This window comes from Halictus rubicundus, chromosome 12, assembly GCF_050948215.1.
Source record: "Halictus rubicundus isolate RS-2024b chromosome 12, iyHalRubi1_principal, whole genome shotgun sequence".
Lineage (NCBI taxonomy): Eukaryota > Metazoa > Arthropoda > Insecta > Hymenoptera > Halictidae > Halictus > Halictus rubicundus.
In genome coordinates, this window is record NC_135160.1 from 6,276,381 (window position 1) to 6,298,399 (window position 22,019).

The 22,019-nt window shown below is 45.9% G+C and overlaps 1 protein-coding gene and 1 long non-coding RNA gene across 2 annotated transcripts in view; one reads left to right on the plus strand and one right to left on the minus strand.

Annotated features, from left to right (window-relative positions):
• Positions 1–22,019, minus strand: part of LOC143359521 (ras-related protein Rap-1) — a 50,080-nt gene that overhangs the window by 2,724 nt on the left and 25,337 nt on the right. Inside the window, exons 2-3 of the mRNA XM_076797495.1 lie at positions 2,864–2,974; positions 269–692 (exon numbers count right to left, since the gene is read on the minus strand). Coding sequence (XP_076653610.1) covers positions 269–692; positions 2,864–2,958 — 519 coding nt within the window. The 5' untranslated portion in view covers positions 2,959–2,974. The remainder of the gene's footprint in view (positions 1–268; positions 693–2,863; positions 2,975–22,019) is intronic.
• LOC143359522 (uncharacterized) overlaps positions 710–22,019 on the plus strand; it is a 54,164-nt gene continuing 32,854 nt past the window's right edge. The window contains exon 1 of the long non-coding RNA XR_013083127.1: positions 710–1,378. This is a non-coding gene — a long non-coding RNA (uncharacterized LOC143359522). The remainder of the gene's footprint in view (positions 1,379–22,019) is intronic.

Sequence of the window (22,019 nt, forward strand, 5' to 3'; positions counted from 1 at the left end):
TCCATTATAACTGTCCGTTGATGAATGAAAACCTTGCTACACTGAATTCTTATCAACCCCGTTGCACTACGATTGATTCTACGATTACAATGATTAAAAAGGAAATTAACAAGGTAAATATTTAGGAGATTCGACTAAAGCATCGATCAGCACGTCTTCAGGAAACGTATCAGCACTTGTCTCCTTCAACGAACGGTTTCAAACTACGATCAACCACGACATCGCAGCAAACTGAAAGTTAAGAAGTTTAAGAAGAAGAGCAACTCACCGCCTGTTCCCTGTCGGCCAGGTCAACCTTGTTGCCGACGACGACGATGGGCACGGCGCCCTTCGCGGTGTAGATCTGCGCTTTGAGTGCCTCGACCTCGCTGAAGGTGTTCGCGTCGTTGACGTCGTAGACGAGGATGAACGCATCGGCGGACTTGATCGAGAGGTCCCTCATCGCCGGGAACTCGTACGAGCCGGATGTGTCGAGGATGTCGAGGGTCAGGTGCACCCCGGAGACGTTGAAGTCGCCGTGGTGCATCTCCTCGACGGTCCGCTTGTACTTCGGCGTGAACGTGTTGTAAAGGAACTGATTGATGATGGCGGACTTGCCGACCTTGGCGGCGCCCATCACCACGATCTTGTGCCTTATGTTGCTGTCGGCCGGTTTACCGCCGCCGCTGTCCGATTCCGACAGCCTCTCGTTCCTGAAACGATCATCGATCCGGTCCGAGTTTATTTCGGGATCGCGGAGCCGGGCTTTCTCATCGGGTTGATGACGGTCGCGCCGCAGACGATCAAACCGTCGCGTAGCGCGGTAAACCGAAATTAGAGCCCACCGGAGGAAATAAAATGTCTTGATGTCCTCGGCTTGGGCCGGGAGGAGCCTAACGAGGGCTGAGGTTCAGGCTGGAAGAGGGACAGAGGCAAAAGAAGCATCACGCGTTTAAGGGGACAACGGCCCCCTCACCCCTTCCCCAGGTTGAGAGAATGGCACTAATGAACGTTAAAGATCTCTTTCACAGGCGTCAATGCCGCTATTGAGCACGCGTTTTGTGTCTGTCCTGGATTCGCGAGACCGTTACACCGCGGTCTCTGTACTGTCTCGTATCGCGGCGGCGGCGGTGACGATGGCTGTGCTCGTTGCATGCACTAGATAACAACTGCCTCTACCCCTAAGTATCTTCGTCTTCGTAATCATCCACGCTTATTACAGGAAGGAGTCGGGCCGCGGTTATTACCGTCCGCACAAAGGAAGGAGAGCCGAGCTTCCCTTTTTGCGAAGTCTCGCCGCAAAATTAAAGCCGGCCCGCCCACCAAGAGCGAGTCAAGAGAGGCCAGAGATGAAGAGGCCCGACGAAAGGAGGCAGAGAGCCTAGCCGGGACCCGCGGGGTGAGTGGTTGAAGGCTGAATGTGTTTCAAGCGCCGCGCTAGACGTTGCCTCTGGCTCGTTTCGGTCGCGTTTCTATGTTTCCATTCCGTTACACAACTTCCTCGCCTCCCACCTGACCCCGACCCCCGACCCTCCGATATTCGAAACGCAAAACACTACACGTGGCGCGATAGTCGTGCGCGTTCCTACCTTGAATTGCGTCGGCGATTAGGGTGATGATTAATATGGGGTTGCACTACTGGAAATATTTGTGGGTTTTTTAGCCAACAACGTTTACTTAAAAAGTTTTACGGGTCTATGGCTAAAGACTTTTTAATTTCGACAGCAATTTCAATTGTGAACTACAGTGAATTTTCGATATAAGTCACTGCGAGCCTCGCGTTTTAAGGTCAGTGGGACTACCCACACCACCACGGATAGCGAGTTTTACATTTCCAGCGTGCACTGTGTATTTCAAATGCAACGTTCGGCGAGAACCACAGATTTCGTCTAAATGTCAGTCGCCAGAACCGCGCCAGTGACTTATACCGGGAATTCACTGTACCAGGTCACCCCAGTAACGTCATCTACTAATTTCGCGTTATTTAGTAAAAGACCAATCGTGCATTGCTATTAACACGTAATGTAAATAAATTTAATTTTTTAATCAATACCACTCAGCAATACAGTAATTTTTTCTAATTATGTTATAGTGTAGATTGACACGTTCTTTTGAAGTACGAAGTCACGAGGAAAACTCAATCTGTAAAATGAGTGGAATATCGCTCGAAGATCTTTCGTGAATACGGAGCGTTAAGGAGATTGAAGTTAAATGAAAATTTCCTCCCTTCGCTAGTCTTTTCAGTAAATTAAAAATGTAATGAAGTTCTGCCATATTCTACCGACTATCGTATTTCATGGACTATGGAGAATCGTATGAAATTTAACGAGGGAAAACCTTCGGTTCACCACGTCGCATAAATCCAGGAAAAAAAAATTAGCATTAAGTGGTGCATAAAAGCTAACACATTGAATCAGAGTAAATATTTCTACTAATGTACGGATGAGATAAAAATTTTACACAGGAAAGGATTCTTCTGAAACAGAATATAGATCATTCTGCAGATCCGCATTATTATCTCTCGAACCGATTTAAATAGAATTTTATTTCTATAACATTCAAAAAATATTAAAGAAACGAGATCCAATAAAAATTTCAATACTGGAAATACCGAGCGATCGAAGAGGCTAGATTTTACTTACAGATTATTTGAATCAAATACAGATTATTTGAATGAAAACTCATTCCGAATGTAAAACGTTAAGCACGGACGAGGTGCTTTGACATTGAAATGTCAAAACCTGGAAAGACGGTTTATCGATTCGTCCTGTGAACGGTTCAATCGTAAACCGAGAGATCTATCCATTTTGACGCGTCTGCCATGTACTTCCAATATTAAACCCCACAAATGCGGAGAGATCCGCAATGTGGAGACGTCTCTCACCTGACATGCTTCGTCGGCCCGTCTTCCTGGCCCTCCTTCAAGGACGAGGGCTGTAGACTGAAACGACGTCGAAATTGATGCCGTCCTTTCATCATTTGTACGGCCGCGTTCCTATAAAAAAGCAAGATTCACGAGCTACAGCAGTCTGTCACGTGGAACATAAAAGGGAAATTGGAGAGTGACGAGGCAGTGAAACGCGTCGTTCCGCCGACGTAACGTATTTCTCGTTAAACCGACGCGACGCGACGCGTCGGTTTCTTCCAATTTCTGCGTGCTCGGAGCCGAAGGGCCGAGATGGCCGGCTCGCGTGTTAAACTCTCCTGGACATCTATTACGTCGTCTGTGCTCGGTTATAGATCTCTTGCGAGCGTGGAAAAAGTTTATGAAAAGGGGGAGAGGGATGATACACCGTCTGCGTTATACTACACAACGTTTCTCTCTCTCTCTCACTTTATCTTTCTCTCTTCCTTTATCCTCGCGCATTGGCACCGGACTGCAGCCTGACCGTTCCGATGCACCGGAGAAATATTCCGCGCGAGTTTCCGGGAGCTTGTTCACGCTCCGGTTTAATTGTTCCTCCCGCTTATTGGAATGTTTTGTCCTCGGCCCCCGCGTTCCAGACGGCTCGAGCAAACTGCCGGCGCGACTTCCGGAAACGTTCGAACACAGTTTGCACGGCGAACCGAATTGATCGACCTGCAGCCAGGCCCCCCGCGTTTCTGATAAACCTCGACGAACCACAAGCGTCGAATGTCATATCGATCCGTTCGTTTATGCGGCCGTACGAACCGGTTGATTCCGCGGTGCCCCTCACTGCCGGAAGTTTGCGCATCGTTTCTTTCAATTGGCGAATTAAAAAACTTTAAGCCGGCACACGGAGAATCCGCACATTTTCAGCCGCGGTTTTCGAGTCCGCCAGAAAAAACTTTCGAGTAGAATCTGAGGGAGGCTCCGTTTTTCGAGGACTTTCACAAGTGCTCCAAGTATCATCGAGCCCCGAACATTGTCGAATCTTTTTTCGAGGAGCTCTTGCGGTTTGTAGACGCGGTTTACCGGTAAGGAAGTCTATAATTAGACCCGGCGAAACTTTCCAGAGGAACAAACGTTGAATTTGATTTTCTTCCGCCCCGGGTAATTACAAACGAAAGGGAACTGTGTCGTGCTTTATTCAAGTTTGCGTCCGGTGAGCTTTCAAAGAGCTTATACCTTGCGCGGACCTTGCATGAAGAGCCGCGGTGTATTTATAATCTCAGAATCGTATGACAATCATTTCTCGAACGAGCACCGGCGGAACATGGAAATTCTCGCTTAATTGAACAGAGCGATAGCAGAGTGTTAAATAGAAACTAATACAAAAGCGTTAAGCAACTTGATAATTCTTCATTCTTCTTTGTATTATCGTCTCATATTAACTTAATAAATTCGTAACGAGTGACGGGAGGCCTCGAGCAGCTGAATAATGGCCTCGCTAATTGCACGCGAACTACCTTCCCTCTGCTACACATCCAACACATACAACAACCTTTCATAAAAGGCACGGCGTGTTAATCTTGTCGCGAAAATCGAGCAGCCATTGTTGCTCGTGAGAATTTTGCGAGGCTTTGTTCACGGCGAACGTTAAGCGAATCAGCGTCGTCGGTAAAAGGTCGCAAACTCGGCGACAACGAATATTCGCGAGTTTAACGAGGAGACGTCTGGAATTTCAAAGCTCCGTTAAATAGGATTCGTTCGGAGCGATTAATGCTCGTCATCCTTTCGACGCGAGGTAAGCTGGTATTAAGACGCGAGCGCGAGGATTCTCGGCTCGAGGGGAGAGGGCTCCTATGAATTTGCAAACACCCGTGAAAATTATTCACTGCTCGCTTACGCCGAGCGGATCCACCCTCGCGAAACTGTGCCCACGTTCAACAATATTTCGCGGGGATGGATATTCGCAACAGATGGATCGTCAACGTTAGACTCTATGTACAATTTCGCTCGATGCTGCTGTCTCGAGTCATTTGTTTCCAGCTCATCTCGAGGAAAGCACTCCTACAGTGACTCGAATCAACCCTTTGCACTCGAGTGGTGACTCTGAAGCACCACTAGAAATTGTTGTGGCATTATTTCAAAGAAATTACAAAAAATATTACAAAATATCTGTCACATTACAAAATTTGAATTTAATAGATAACGAAACATTTAAATATTATATATAGAAATCGGATCAGTTTCGTACGAATCAAATGAAAATATTGTAAGACGAAAGACAAATTTAGTTTTAGATTGAAACTAGCGCCGAGTGCAAAGGGTTAATATTCGGCCACTGTTTAGGGTAGAGCAACCTTTTTGCGAAGCTAGAAGGATTATTGCTAGAAACGTGGGTGAAGTTCTTTACATGCGTACACCGACGCTTATGAAATTTTCAGCACAGGACCGGATAAAAAAGATGCAAAAAGTGACCTGTGCTATTCTCTCCACAATTCCGACCAGTTGCAATTTTTCCAACATCTCTTCTGCATGTCGTCTGGTTAATTGGGTTAACCTTTTAATTTCGCGAAATTAAATTGTGTTCGGTACAATTTTTGAAAAAGTTATTCCGTTTCAATCGCTTGCCCTCGAGAGGCGCCACTAATAATGGAAACGATCACACCGTAACTCAAAACAATATGCACGCTACTATATTCGTCTGTGTTTATTATTTATAAACCGTCGTTATTTTTCCCCTGACTTGACATACTAACGAATTAATTTACCCTACATTTTCGAAAATTTTAAGGAGCTTTTTAAGCCCTTCAGGTTTCGGGCTGTTGGTGGAAGTAATCAGAAACTTAAAGGAGCTTTACTTCTTATTTCCGGGGGGGGGGGGGGGGATCTCTCTCCGGGCGATCGACTCGGGAAATGAGAACGGAGGAAAAAGCGGCCTGGAGAAGATGAAAATTGTTATTAACGAATCGTAAACTATTCACTGGTCACTAACGAACGATTTATCAGTGACAGTGGTTCGATTTACAGGATCGATCGACTCCTTCGCGTCCTACAGTGGTCCGAAAAAGACAAATTTTCAAGTTCGTTCAAAATTAATGAAATGTAATGAAACTCATAACCATGCTATGATCTTTTGTCTGCGTTTCGACGATTTCGGACCCGGATCGATCGGTTCCTCCGCGTCCTCTGGATTAATCCGGGACCGGTTTCGCCGTGCAATGTCGCTAACGCCTATCGTCCCGGCGAACGGCGCCCATGGGCGTCCTTCGGCTCCTCGCCGTAGGAGGCGACATTTTCTAATCTTGTCCAGGCCGGTTCCCCGATTCTCCCGTGGATAAACACGTAAACTCACTCTCTCCCGGCGGAAACCGTTTACACGGGATCGATAACGGCCGCGTAACGCAGTTTCCCGCCGCGCGATAAGCTCCGCACGCGTGTCCCCGTGGCGGCGCGGAGCGGCGCGGCGCGGCGCGAGGCCAGACACGCGTTCCCGATGCGACGGAGAACAAGACCCGAAGGATCGATAGACCGGCGTGATAATTGCCAGGCAACCGGCTGAAAACGACGCTGATACCGTCGTCTCCCGCGAACTTTTTCATCGAAACTCATCCGACAAGCCGATGCGCCTGTCCCGTCGCGAGCCGAGCCGAGCCGAGCCGTGCCGAGCTGGCTAGGCTCCGTGAATTTATTAACGGCCTGCCGCGTGATTTATACACTGCGGATGTTCGGGAATTTATATCGCTTTCCGTCGTCGACCCAACACAATAACCCCGCACCGGTTACAATGAAGTATCGTTGTATTTTTAACGCGAATCTGGCGAAGCTCTCTGTCTAGGAAATCGGTTTCTATAGAATCGTTCATCTTCAGGGAAATATTTACGAAACCTTTCGCATTCTAACGATTTTTCTCTTGATTAGTAGGATCCGGATGTTTGTGCAGCTATTGATACCGATGGTCCAATTCACTGCAGCTAGAATATAGAACAGACATCGGCTCGACAGATTAATTATTCTATTATCTTGTGAATAAAATAGAATCCGCGTTGAATTCTGTTAGATTCTATAGGATCCCAAATCGTAGGGAATCCCGGATGGCATTACATCGCTATTAATAATTTCCCTGGTAGGGAAATATACTACAATAGTTGCCACAAGTGTATGGTAGTAATTAAAATTCAATATTCACGGGCAGTGGACAATTCGCGTATCCGACCGAATATTAAAAACGAAACCTTAAAATTGTCCTTCGCGGATTTTATTTTTCACTATACCATCGGAATCAATTCAGCGATTTTTGTCCTATTTTCTCGATAATGGAAGATTCATATCATTCTCGCGTACTAAATATAAAATACACTCTGTAATTTCGCCCTTGAATAAGAAGTTCGGATCCCATAGAACTTTTTAATCGGACAATTATCCCGTATAGTTGTTGCAGGGGAAGCTTTAAAAGCGTTACTCGCTTTGATCAACTTGTTAAATTTGCTGGAACGCCTGGCTTAAAGGGAGCATAAAAATTTTATGCTCCGAAGAAAGAACGAGCAAAGGTCGTTAAGATCCGCTCGCTAATCAGAACATATTTTAAAGCGTCAAAAATCTAGTCTTCCGTTAGCTCGTAAGAATCATCTGTTTCAAGGGAGCACAACATTTTTGGGACACTCTGTATTCACACGTACAGCGTTCACGAGTCGAGTGTTCCGCCGCATGTTCATTAAGAGGTCAGTCAGAATCGGCGTGGCGCGTATTCGCGTGGCGAGTTTCAATTTTTATCTCGTAAAGGGAAGATAAAGTTCCGATGCGAATCGTGAGAAAAATTGAAGACGGCGACGTGGCGCACATGCACAAAGCCCGGGTTACGATGTCGGGCTACTCCTTTTAAAGATACCGAGCAGGAGACAAACGAGCTTGGCGAAACTTTTGCGGCGCGCACGAATGCTGTTGCGTCCCGTGTTTTCCTCGGGCCATTAGAAATTACCAGCCAGCAGCGCAGCCGTTCGCTTGTTAAACTTTTCCTCTGCTTTCTCCTCTGGTCTTCGAACGAACCGTACGATTCCAATAAAAACGCCACGCCGCGTAAATATGCATTCGAGTGCGGGCCGCGCGGCGCCGCTCGTTCTCGCGAACGATAAAAGTGAAAATTCGCGGATGCCGAAGACGGACACGTTTTAATCCCCGCGTTTATTGGCTCATAAAGCCCTGAAGAAGTTGCAGCGGCGTTGCTCGTATCGATCTCAACGTTCCGCCGGAACGATATTGCCGCCATAAACCATCGGAACGCGCGCTGTCCAACTTTTCAATCCAGTTCCTCGGCGATTTATTTTTCGCCGGTTTGTTGTAGCAGCCCCGGGAACAATGAAGAACGAATTTGCTATCGTCAGATCCCTCACCCTCGCGCGATAACACCCTACGAAAACCCTCTTGCGAGATACGCGGCGCACCCCGTCGCCGTCGCGCGCTACAAATTACGGTAATTAGGAAACGCGGCGATCAGGCTCTCTAATATATGCGTTGCGATTTGTAATTAACCGCGGGAGTTGCCGGTATCGCCCCTCAGGGAGACGGGCAATTATTGCTCCTCGACTCTTTGGAAGCATTCCCAATAACGGGCAAGCTTGCTTATTAGAAGCCGAGCCGATGAGCGTGCGCACAATGCCTAAAATACCAAACCGAGCCTCGGACCTGGATTACGCTCGATCACGATCGTCCTTCCGACCCTTTCCAAAATTGGATCTTTCCATTCAAAGGTTGCTCTACTGCCCACTTACAGAAATGAACTTTCCACGATCAATTTCACAGAGCACGGTTTAAGTGTCTCGATATGCGTGAAAATTGTGTTGTCTGAGAAACCACTTTATAACTCTCTGCATATTTGGCACCGCGCGATTTCCGCGCTGAATTATGCAAAACCAGCGACACAAATCCATCGGTAGCGCGGTAAATGATACTTTAAAGCACGACCGAGAGCTGAAACCGGTGCAGAAAAATATGCAAAGAGGGTCCGTAACATTATTTGAGCAAAAGACGATCTCGCGGTTTGAAAAGAGGCAAAGTAAACGGCGAATCCGCAGGGGAAAAAAGCATGCTCGAAATTTAGTAAATACTGTGCGGTATTTGTTGTCAGAGACGTTAGAATTCGAAATTTAAATTCGTGTCCCAAAGGATCGTTGAAAAAACAGGCGTATTCTGCGCAACGGCAGGTGCAGTGGCATCGAACGGGCGGAAAATGGAGGGCAGTCTCGCGAGTGAAAAGTGCCTGGAGGTATCGTTACGGCTTCGCCCGTGTAATCAGATGCGTCTCGAGACTCGGGATCTCGAAATAATCCGAATTAAGTAGATCCCGAGCTCGTCCGCCCCTTGGATCCCCAGCTTCCTTCAGGAAATCTTCCCTTTTGAATATTGTGCCTGAAAATTTGCGAGCCTAGTGTTCGCGAATCGCTCGGTTCGATTCAAGAACGTGACCGACTTTTCTCAAGAATGGCACAGAACCAAGAGGAAAGATCAGTTTTTTAAATTGCAAATTTTCTGCATAACATCTACAAGTGTCTTCCAGTTATAACTTATCGGCAGACTGTGCGACTTTGTGCGAAATAAAAATTGTCTGCCTCGTCTAGAAGAGACTGGAGTAAATTAGAACGGCCCTTCGTCTTTCAATAATTTTTATAGACCGAATTCTATGTACTAGTGTCCTTAGAATTTTTTGGATGTCGACATAAATTCGTTCGGTTGAAAATATAATTGTCGCAACTCGTTGCACGTAACTGCACAGATAAACCGATTTATGTTACCCAATGCTGTCGTTAATTGAACCCACTTATTTCAGTCATAAATGCATGAACTCCAGAATTTGATCAAAAATGGAACAATATATAAAATAGTTGGCAATTCATGATGTACACTATACTTGATATTATCTTTGCGAATGAATGTGCCTTGTTCGGAAGATTTCGAGCGAATTAGATTTCCGATTCGATTCGATTCCCGTTTTTGAGACTTGACCAACGTAACGGCTCCGTCACGATGTTTTCCCAGTGCGGGCATATCGCGCGAGGCTAAAATTATGCGAAAGCCGGGTGATATACGTCCGATCGATATTCAGATTATCCGAAAAAATGATGCGGGCAAGCGTAGGCGGCGCGTATCGCGCTCCGTCGTCGCGATAACGTCTCCCACGATTTACAGCTAATTCGACGAGCGCGCCTCGATTTATCTCGCGGCCGCGAGCAGCTGAATAAATTTGTTCAACCCGCTTTATTTATAACATTGAGAGAACCACCGCGATCGCGCGCCGCGATACTGGAAATATAATAAGTAGATATGTACGGGTACTCCCATTCCCGAAGACAAATCTCGGGTCACGATCATAACGTTCCTCGAATGGGAATGTCATTTCTTTTTATGTACAGTGTTCACTCTTCGTGGACAGGGATTTTTCAAAATACTAAAAATACTGCTTTTCCACAATTAGATCGTTGATCGTAAGTGGACTGCGGATTTTGTACGTTTGCGATCGAAATTGGTAGATCGTAATTAGAAAATAAATTTAAAGAGTTTAACTGCAGTTTTAGCGTCTTCATTTGATCGCAATTATTAAGAAAAGAAGTCGATGCAGACATATTCATTTTGCATAAAAATCCAGCTGAAGGGTGAGAATAACGGCGCCGATTAGGCACGCGAATGGAATTGATTGTTTTCGATCTAGCAATTGAGACACTTTATTTTATGATAGAATAAAATATAAAGTACTTTGGCACGCATATTCTACAAGGGTTCTGCTTCAAGAATATGCAAAGAGAGAGATACGAAAGTTTTGAAAATGAGGAACGAGAGTAGCCCCTGAAATCGTGGCCGAGACGCATCGATGCTTATTCCTTCGCGAACGCGGCCATGAATATGCATGGGAGTACTGGCAATTTTCTTAATTGAAAAGAGGCTAGCCGGAGGGCTGGCCGAGGCACCGGATACCGACGGCCATTTTCATTTCTTGACAAAAAGCTGGTAATGAGAGGCGACGCCCCCTCTGCCCTGGAATCTGAAATTATCAAGAGCCGCGACGAAGGCTTTGCTTCCGCGACCGGGTGCCCCGGAGAGTGCGTAATTAGTATCATTATTAAACAAAGGAGTCCTCGAGACGCGGAGTGGTCGAAAGAGAAGCGGAGAGAGGAGACGAAATGGGGATCGGGGTCATCGCGGTGTGACAAGTCCCGAAGAGAAAATGAATTTCAACGTCGCGTCGCGTCGTTGTCGTTGTCGTTGTCGTTGTTCGGTTCGTCGACGGTACGCGTAGTAAACAGGTTGACTCCCGTGTTCGTGGGATCGATCGAAAGTAGAATCGACGTTAAACAGACGCGACATCCCCTATCGGAAAACAGTCAGGCAACTTTTTCAGCCGACCCGTTAACGCGTTGGCATTAACGCAGTCATTGAATTTAATTAATGTCAACGCCGTCGTGGATGCGTCGAGCCACGACACACACACACACACACACACACTCACGCGCGCGCACGGAAGAATTGATGCGCGCGTCAGTGCTGACGAAATTGTCCTCTTTCTCTATTTTTCTGTGCGGCGACACGTCGAACCGACGTTGACGGAATCCGTACGACGTCCACCCGTATTGTACCGAAGTGCCTGTGACCCCGTTGTTCCGGGTTTTTCGGGGGAACGCACGAATTCGAATGCGGCAATTACCTGGACGAAATTCATTTTCAACAAAAATTAATTCTGTCAATGAGATTTATGATCACCGTATTATCAAGACTGTAAGAAACCTCAAATCTTAATTACCAATGCTTACGGATAGGCAAACTTCGATTTAACTTAATCTTATAATACATGTTCGAGTATAATAAATGTCTAACTGTGGCTGTTGTATCTGGAAATGAATGCAGACTAGTTTCATTTTAGGTAAAAATCAATTCACAAAAAAAAAAAGTATTTCATCCTTTAAGATGATTCTACGAGAAGATTTTGTTCAGTTAAACACTTGTATGTACTATGTAACATACGATTAGGTTAGTGGGAAAAAGCACACAGTTTTTTAAACGTCCGATAGGCACGTACGTTTCTAACGATTCCAAAGCCACGGCACAATTGATCAGCTGACCGATAAGTTCGTGCACAGAGAATAAATAAAAGCAACTGATAATCTTCCGCGAAGGCATTCTAATCGCCACAATTGCAGAGGAAAAATCTGAGATGGACGATTTCGACTCGCGCAGTTCCGTCGTCGAAAATCCGTTCGGAACGCGATCTACGCATTGGCAACGGTTCCGGCAGAATCGCCGGCGATATCGATTGTTTGTGGAACAACAAGCTCCGGCCGGTGGAAAATAGAAATGGTACACCCTCGTAAACTGTCGCGTTTAAGGCGTTCTTCCGCATCGATGGAAACTTTCACGTAACGGGAAAAGGTATCAGCTCGTTCTCGAAATCCAGCGCAACTTGTCGTCATAAAAGGTGTTTACCGTGCGGCCGGCACGTGTGCTGAAGAGAAAGGGAGAAAGAGTCGGAGAGAAAGAAAGAAAGAGAGAGAGAGAGGAAAGGACGTACAACGCGGTCGGTATAAATGCCAAGCCCTTGTGGAAAATGCTTTTACGGGCCTCGTTCAACCTCGTAAATTACGGGGGCAGGGTAGAGGCAACAAGTTCGCGACAGTTTCTCGGTCATGCGAGGCTCTTCGCGCGACCCAGTCGATAATCGATCGTCTTCGGTTTCAGTCAACTTGTCGCCCTTACGCACCAGTTGATTACATGAAACCGGGGTATAGCCGGGCCAGAAGCCGACCTCGCTTTATTATACTCTGCTCTATCTCTCTCTCTCTCTCTCTCTCTCCTCGACGAGATAAAATTTTCTCCGCTAATAAGGCGAGGGCTGGCTGCGACAGTATACTGTCCGCGAAACAGAGCGCCGGATTTAATGGCCAGGCAACCGGAGACCCGACTTTCGTTGTGGTTCGCGAAAAGCGCGACAGCATCGCGGATGAGCTCTAATTGCGAAGAAAGACTGGGGATTCTCCTCCGTGACGATCCTTCCCTTCGCTTTTCTCTCTTCTTCGGGACCAGCCGGTGTCTCCTCGGCTTTAGTCTTCGGGTGTTTCGGAGGAAGCTTGTCCTCTTGAACCTCTCGGAGCTTATCGACCGTACAACTCCGGAAACTTCCGCTGTAGCGTCCCGACGAGTGAAACTTTCGGAACAATCTCTCTCAATTAATCAGAGATTCGCCCGGAAAATCCTAAGAACCGGGGGTAGTTTCGGTGGAAAGAGAATATCGGGATTAGAGGAGCCGGCTGACCGCTCTGATCGCCAGCGTGCTCGACTTCCGGTGTACACGTTGCTGTCGTTTCTCTTTCGCTGTCCGCAAGTTTGACCAGGTCGCTTAGCCTGCGGCTACCTCTGATCGGCTTACCAACAAGTCGCGTTAGTCTCTGACATTCTGCTCGCGGGAATGTCCTGCTGGAATACTGATCGATCAGTTTCTTGATCATTTGATCCCGCGTTGTTTGACTTAACGGATATAGAAGAAACTGGAAACTCATTTTTCTTCAGTCAAACTATACGTTTAGTTACGTTTCGATCCAGTATCCAGGGTGATTATATTTATACAGTTTCTTGTAACAAGGATCGGCGGAGTCGAAAAGAAAAAGGGTAGGTCCACGGAAAAGTAGGTCGCAGAAGTAGACTAATATTTCTCGAACCGAAACTTCCTTCTCGAGTTGATCGACTTCGAAAATTTATCCGGCACAGAGGGATTACAGCGCGGTTATCAAAAACGAGCTGAACAAAAATGATTACCCGAACAGCACATCCAATTAACTTCCGTGATTAGTTTCGGAGAGTAGAAATTCGTTAAAATTTCCAATGTACACTTGATTGTGTTTTAACTCGGGATCCGTGAACTGTACAGAAAAACTTGAAATGTACTTCTTCGTGTATTTTGAAAAGTGTACTTGAAACATACACCGGGCGTAGCCTCCGCTTTAATGACTATAGTTTCACCCTGTCCTAATACAAATAGTGACCGCTAAAGAAAGCCACAGGTCGAACGTTGTTATTTTTAACTACAATTTTCTTATGGCCGCAGTCGATTGAAGAGCGTACCGCGACACAGAAATTGGACAAAATCAAAATTCTTTATTGCTGCACGACAATTTTCATATTTAACTTCTTCGGAGCAATTTTCACTTTTTCTAGTATTTTAGACATCAATATTGACACACACCCCTGACTTTAGTAGGTGTTTCTGCTTCTTCGGCGGACTCACAGAATTCTACTTTTTGAAAAAATAGAATAAAACACTATTTTTTCATTGTTCATATACGGTTGATCCACAATTTTAGTCACTACTATTCTTATAAAGATTTACAAGTAGACCACGATTTACAAGTAACGTTTCCATTGTCTTGTCCAACTTCTGCGTTACGATTCACTATTCAGTTGGCCACGACCATAAGAAAATTGTAGTTAAAAATAAGTATGTTCGACCATGAGCCAAAATATAAGTAGTTTTGTCGAGACAAACTAAACCGTTCACACCATTCGGCAGACAGTAGACCACAACTCAACATCTACAGCGTGCAACAATCGTCCCATTTTTCTAACGATCGAGCGTGCGCTAAGTCGCATTATTATTATCATCAGTATATTTGCCGCGCGTGCTGACTCGGCCGACTTATTCCGACGTGATCCGGTTCAACCCTTCGTCGATGGTGACGCGTGGCGAAAGCAGAACGAGATCCCCACGGTGCCGTTCCTCCCTATGAACGTACAGGGTGTTTCCGATCTGGTGGTACAGCCAGAAAAAAAGCAGTGAATCTGAATGTAAAAAACCTGGAATCAAATTTTGTCATACCCGATTTCGTTTCCGAGAAAATCCAATTTGAAAATTCATCGAGTCAGGTTGGCGTGTCTGGTCATGGTCGACCCATTCTACTGCTTACAAATATACGCGTTCCTAATCTCGTTCTTTCTAAATCTCCTTTGTTCTACATCTCGTTTTACATTCTCGAATGACGTCTTCCGGTAGAATCGTCCCCTTTCCATTAGATGGCTATCTCGTTAAGCGACGTTTTACGATGTTACGATGTTAAAGCCAATTTCCTCGGAAACGAAACCTCGTTTAACAAAATCTTATTCTACCTGTTTCAGTGCTGTCAGATCGTCGTATTGTTAACCCCTGCGTAGACAACCAAAGTGAACAGACAATTGAAAAACTTTAGTATTTGATACTTTTTGCACAAATTTTTATTTCGATTCTATAAATCTTTAGAGCAATTTTCGAATATTCAGAGCACTATTGTAATATATACTCTTTATTTTGACTCCCCTAAGGGTTACAATTTCTTAAAACTCCTCCTCCTTCCATCACCGCTTTTCCATTTTCACTTAGCCTACCTTCATACTAACTTAAACGTAATTTAACCTAGACCTATAATCTATGTTGAGACACAACGCAATGCGGGACCCACGAAAGGGTCTCTCGAACTTGACACCGAGTCCCAGCCACTTTGAACACCCTTGCTAGAGGCAATAAATTAGCCTAAGAGTCGAAGACTCTTGAGACCCAAACGAAGGGACTCGTCCCATTTTCTCCGCGAGTTTCCGGCACGTAACAAGCTAAGACAGCGTCTGGATAACTTCTAAAGACTCACCCCCAATTTTCTCCCTCTACCATTTACCACTTCCACCACCAATTTCACATCTCTTAAATACCCATCTCTGCGTGCGAGTCTTCAGTCTTCAGTTTGTATTCAATCAGTCTTCAGCTAGTCCTTTTTTAAGCCATATCTTTTTGTACAGCCGATATAATTAAAGTAAGAGTTATCGTTACCAACAAGTTGTGCAATTTCTATACCACTCAAAACACCTCACCATCGAAAAGAACTACCTAGCACGGTTTTAATTAACCAGGCAGGAATGATAGATGAGAGAAAAGTCGACTTCACCGATCTTTTCCATCTACGCACGTACATACAATCTATATAGAGAGAAAGAGGGAGTATATTTACAAAAGACCTTATATTAATAACCTTAAATTATCACCCCTCTTTCCCCCCTGCCCTCGGACCCCCTCTTCCGGTCGCCCATCATCCACTCCATTCTTTTCCTTTCTTCCCTCTCTCCACTCATCTTCCAACACTTCCCACATTCTCCACTATTCTAATATTTTTAGAGGAAAAAACGCAGTAAATGGTTACCCTGGGTCCCGGGTTGAGCACACAAGGGTGAAAGGGTGTTGAACCGCGTTACGGTGTCGAAGCCGAATTCCTCGAAAAGAAAACGAAGTTTCTCTCGAGAAACTGTACTTCATATTCGACTTCGGATTCTGCATATTCGATCTGAGAATCATCCAGTATCGCGTGTCACCGGGAAAAGAGCGACGGGATCGTCGACGTGGTACGAAATAAGGGAAACGACGCTCGGGGCGGGGGTGTCAGCGGAGTCTGTTCGCCGCGGGACGCCGGAATATCGTGCCGGTGACACGGGGAGGGAAGAAGCAGAGAAAAAGAAACTGGAGGAGCTGAGAAGGGGGTGCCGAGGGGTTGGGAACCGCACCCCTCCCACCCCTCCAGCTAGCTTAGCAGTCGTCTTGGCCGTCGTCGCAGCATGCCCTTGCTTCTCCGCTCGTCCGAACTGGATCGGTGCAGTACGACGGGACCCGACAGCATGGAGCCGGCCAGTTCCGTCGACTTCGCTCCAGGTCGTTGCTCCACTTTGCTGGAACACGCGTTTCCCTGCCGCCACCCCCACGTACACACATACACACACCCCGACACCGACACCGACGCCGACGGCTGATCGCCAATACCGAACCGGACAACCCGGTAAACACATGCGCGACTTCGCCCCTTGCATTTACCCGCACCGACGCGTGAACGTTCACCCGGTAATTCGCATAAACTTCGACCATGCGTGCACTACGCGCCTCGTCATCCTGCACCAGCCGGTGCTCCACTTATCTAGCTATCGAAGACCGAACTGCTCTTCAGATCACGAGTGTCGAGATGATCGCTGAAACGATCTTGTCGGTTTCTTTGATAAACACCGACCCTTGTGTCGGTATTCAACATTTTCTACGACGTTCAATTACATCCTAAGAGTTGAACTTCATAGTTTCAACACACATTTCTATAAGTTACAAAATTAATTTATAACTGTCCAGGATTTATTTAGGACTTGTTTAGATGAGAAGCAGGACAAATGTCCCGAGTATACTTTTTGGCTCCACAGTAACTAAAAATAGTTAAGGGTTAGATTTATTAAACATAGCGTTTCGAGCCCCGCCGCACCCTCACTGAGTGGTCCGTGACTCGGTCGTTTGCGCGAATCGAACCGCAAAATTTCGACAGCACATTGCCCGAAGGAGAATCAATTTTTTGAACCTGTTACCCGAGAACCCGGCCTTAATTCGGGAGACAGGTCCTCGAAGACGGGCGCAGTCTTCCGGGAGGGTGGCCGCCGCCCCGGGTCCGTAATCCGAAGGGGTCGGGAGACGATAAGCGAAATTACTTTTCCTCGACGCTGTTGACCAAAATACCCCATTTCCCGGGTTCGGTCACGGCGGAACGGCCCCATTCCGTTCGCGGAAAAATGGCCCGTTAATATCGTGGCGGTTCCCCCGGCCGCATTAAGGTCAACGAAACCGGTCGCGTTCTGCTGTATCTGGCCAACGCTGCTGGCAGCTTGCTCGCATAACTCATCCGGGATTCCGTGGGCTCGATCTAGCCACGCGTGCTCCGGGATGATGACGCTCGGTCTGTTTAGGGCTACACTATATACAACGGTATACAGACACCGTGGAGTACCTAGGGCCGTTTGCACCCTATCTCCATGGGGGAAGAATAAGTAGGGCATCCTCGGGTCTCGAACCGGATAAGACGCATCCTCGACGGTTAATCCTGCCATTCGGCCAAGGTGATTGTTTGGCCCGTAGAGACGCATTTACGGAAAGCCAAAATCAAATAGGAGAGAGACCTTTGATTAGTTTGCCGCGAGCGGCTCGTCGAGGTCATCGAATCGAGATGTCGTTACTAAACTGAGGAACGTTACGCAGCTTTTATATTCTCGTGGAAGAGGAACGAATTTCCGCCCGGAAATTTCTTCCTGAACGATTTTTATCGAGCACGATATAAACAGTGTTTAGCCGGCGTACTGTTTTCTTTCGATTTGCCATTTCCTTGTGCTCGAGATCGGTTGCGTCAGTTTTTGAAGGACGCTTCCGATGCGTGAAGCGAAACGTTCGTCTATCGGAGACTTCTACATTTTTCCATGTAATAGAGTCTCTGTTCTATTAGCTACTTTATGCCTTCATTGCCTTGAACGTGCGCTTATCTAATTTTACTCCGAGGCAAGTTCGAAAACAAAAAGGAATGAACAGTTTGTACTACAAAGGGCAAAGATAAGTTGAACCAAAAATCAACACTGCTAACATTCCTCCCTGAACGTTCCCAAACAACTTCATTCAACCCGACCGACGGGCACGAATAATGAAACAAAAACATGTCGAAATTTCGGAACAGCAATTAATTCCCGTACAATTCACCCCATTGTGCCGGCCAAATAGCTTCCTCCGAATAAATGACTAATGATCTCCGCCGCGAGCGGCAACAAAGCGAGCGAGCGTGCGTGTGAACGCCGATCTTTGTGTCGTAGTTGGCAACACGTACACGAGTTCCGGTGTCCCCGAAACCCGGGTGCGCGGGTTCTTGACACGCAAGAAATTTACTATTACTCTCGACCGAGTGCTCCGGGTCCAACTGGGACGTCCGGGGCCATTACTCCAGTTTCGTTCCGGCGGTGTCTCCTTCGGAATGGTCCGGCGGCCATTGGCCGTTCCCGCGTCGATGATCCCGACTGCTTCCTCGCAGTCGACGATTACTCCCCCTATCTCTCTATAGCGACAGCTATGCGCTGGCTATGAATTACGAGGGCTTTTTTCGCGGGGACAGGATCGGGAACTGCCGTCGGACGCGTTCGACGGTAATCGGTGCTGCGTTCGCCGTTCGCGACGCGTATTTACGGCGGGCCATTTGTCAGCCGGATGGCCCCGGGAGCGCGAAGGGGCGGGGCCTCTCAGAACGTCGCCAGCTTCTTGCGTCTCGCGGAAGTATTCTAATGAGACGGAAAGTCGTTGCTCCAGTTACGTTGGCCTGTTTCGGATGCTCCGCTACCCCAGGGCGACTCCGTTTGATGATAATGACGCCGACCCCGCTAAGCCGGTTCGAAAGAAACGACGCGGTTCGCTGATCGGAAGAGCTTGATAGATGAGCCTCGGCCTCTTTAGACTGAGACGTTCTTCGCGCACCGTCGCCGCCCGTTTCTTCCACCGAGCTCTCGCCGAGATACGATCCTCGGAATTTCCATTTTCCAGAGGCGAGGGAGTCGGTGATCCCGGGAACGGCCCTTCGATTTATAAACCTTCAGCCGATAGACCGGATTGGCTAGTCTTCAGCCGCGGACATTGACAAATGTGGCCGTCAACGTGTGTTCTCTCGGGTTCTTCGGATCGTCGAGGGGTTTTACGAGATCCTAAACACCTGATTCTATGAACGATCAACGGGATGACGGATTATTTTCGCGACGGAGAAGAAAAGCCTTTCTTCTGGACCAAAAATACGTCGAGCAAATTTTTTTTTTTTTTTTTTGGTGACGCTATAGGTGAAGAGAGTGCGAATGAAAGGGTAAGACTGAGAGTCGAGCGCGACGCAACGAGCGACGGAATTTCTGTTTTACGAGTAACACACAATAATAATGTAATAGTTGATATAGGTATGGTACAGGCAGATCTGCAACATGGTATGATTTACATCTTGAATTACATTTCCATATTCACATTTGGGATCATTGACAATGCACAGCAGGCAAATTTCATTTAAAATTGTAGTACTTCCTTATTTTCGTTTTAATGGAAAGGATATTTCTAGAGCCGAGTTAAATATTATTTCAAGCAGTGCATGCTAAATTATAAACGATCGTTTATATATTGTAACAACGTTTTGAAATATTGATGTACTAATAGTTAAACAATGAACAATAAATAGTTTGTTTTATTTCAAATCGTGAGATATAACATCGCGCTAAAATGTTTCATTTGACGTGGAGGGTTTTCAAAATAATGTTTCAATCACCAAGGATGAAACGGAAACTGATTCCTTCTCGAACGGTTTTAATACGCTAATGTTTAATTGCACTTTATATTTCATTGCGTTCCTCGCGCCTGTAATTGATATAAATGAATAATCGTTCACAATTTGGTTATAGGAAATCGATACTGTGCTCGGCAAACCAAAGAATGACGTATCGTGACGAATCCTAGCGATCCATTTATAACAACATTTAAAATCTACGCAGGATATCCTACTCTTTTGTTGACGGACGGCCATAAAATTCGATAGTCTATTCAATAGAAAAAAAAGAGTTGTAAAAGCTACTATTGTGCATGTTGGAAAAGCTAACGCAAACCGGGAGCAAAGAGACATTTACAAAAAGCAGAATATACACGGTACATGCACAGAATGTTCACAATATATTTAAAATCGATTATTTGGACAGGATAAATTCACAAGCTACAGAATTCTAAGTCGAGGTTTCAGCCTGGTTCAGCCTTCAAAGGAATAAACAAGTTTCTCTTTCATTTCACAATTTCTACAGAATTCGTAAAACTTTATATTCGCATTGAAAGTGTTCGTAATATTCCGTTACGTTACCCTACACTTTTAATTCCAGAAAAATATGCAGCCAAGTTACAAAACGCAGAACGAAATATTAAATAAATTCATATTATATAATGCGAGGTAGCAGGACCTGTGGAGATCCATTCATTCTAGATTTTATATGAAACTTTCTATGCACACTGCCAGTGCTCCAAATAGTTCTATTATACTGCACGTTTCACTCATTGTACTCCACGTGTTTGTTCAATTTTATTCCCAACAACTCCCCATCATTTTCAGTATTCTATTAAAAGAAAAAAAATGGTTCCAAAAACGGGTCTTTGGTTTCACGTTGAAAATAGCTTGGTATAAATACACATTTATTGCTTACATAAGTGAAAGAAATTGATATTATAAAATACAACGTTTATTTAAAAGGGCAATTTAATAATGTCAGGTCACGCTGGTCATAGCAGATCCTGTGAATAAAATTAGCGTCGAGTCACATTCGACGCAGGTGTGAAAATTCACGAAAAATGCAGCCAAATGAAAAGCTGAGATCGCAGAATAAAATAAATTCGCATTATTTGACGCTCGGTAGCGGTACCCATAGAAATACATCTCGTTCGAGACTGTTCGCCGTACATGTCTGATCGGATCAGAGAGTCCGGAGGGATACGGCTGTTGACGTCTTCGATAATTCCGCGAGATCTCCGGAGCGCTTCGACACAGATAAAAATAGGATTGCCTCGTCGGATAGCTCGATATCGACGAATTCTGAACTTCGAAACTTTAAAGGAGCCAGTAGTTCTGATATTAAATGGGCCGCTCCTTTCGGTCGGGCCATGCGTACACCTATACTACTTGTCTTCGAGCGGCAAATCTTCTACTGTGTTCCTATCTCTACTGGAACATTTGGCAGAGCTTTCCCATATCCATTCTTGTCGTCCGATGATATTTTCACCGGGGATATGAAGTGAATTGCGAAGGTATTTCTTTTCCGAGATAAATCACACTGACCTGCTTCGGCTCAATCGCCCGGAAAAGGTAGTTTCAAGTTCCAACAAATCGGTCATACTTTCTGTCGAATTATAAGAACGACGCGGCGAAGTGTTATTTATACTGCGGATTTTCATGCAAAATAAGTAACGTCTATCCCCCTTCGATATTTCCTCCGTACTGTCACCTTTTGATATTTCACTGGCAACGAACAGTTCGCAACATTTCCTCCGTAACGTCACGTTTTGCATTTTTCCTCTAGGATCTCCAGTTAAAAACGATCTCGAATTAGCTTCGAGAACATATTTCTGGCTCGCGCGACGCAACGGGGGGAACGGAATAATCCGACGGTTGTCCTGTATCCTCCGAAACGGAATGTCAAATGGAACCGCAAGATTCGGTGACAGAAGACGGAACAACGTCCAGGAAATGATGGCAGCCGTTGCATTCAGGCTTGCTGACACACGCGTGACACTTGTTAGCGCGTATTTAGGTTAAGCCACGATAACGCAGCCGTCGAGACGATAAACGCGTTTCTCGCT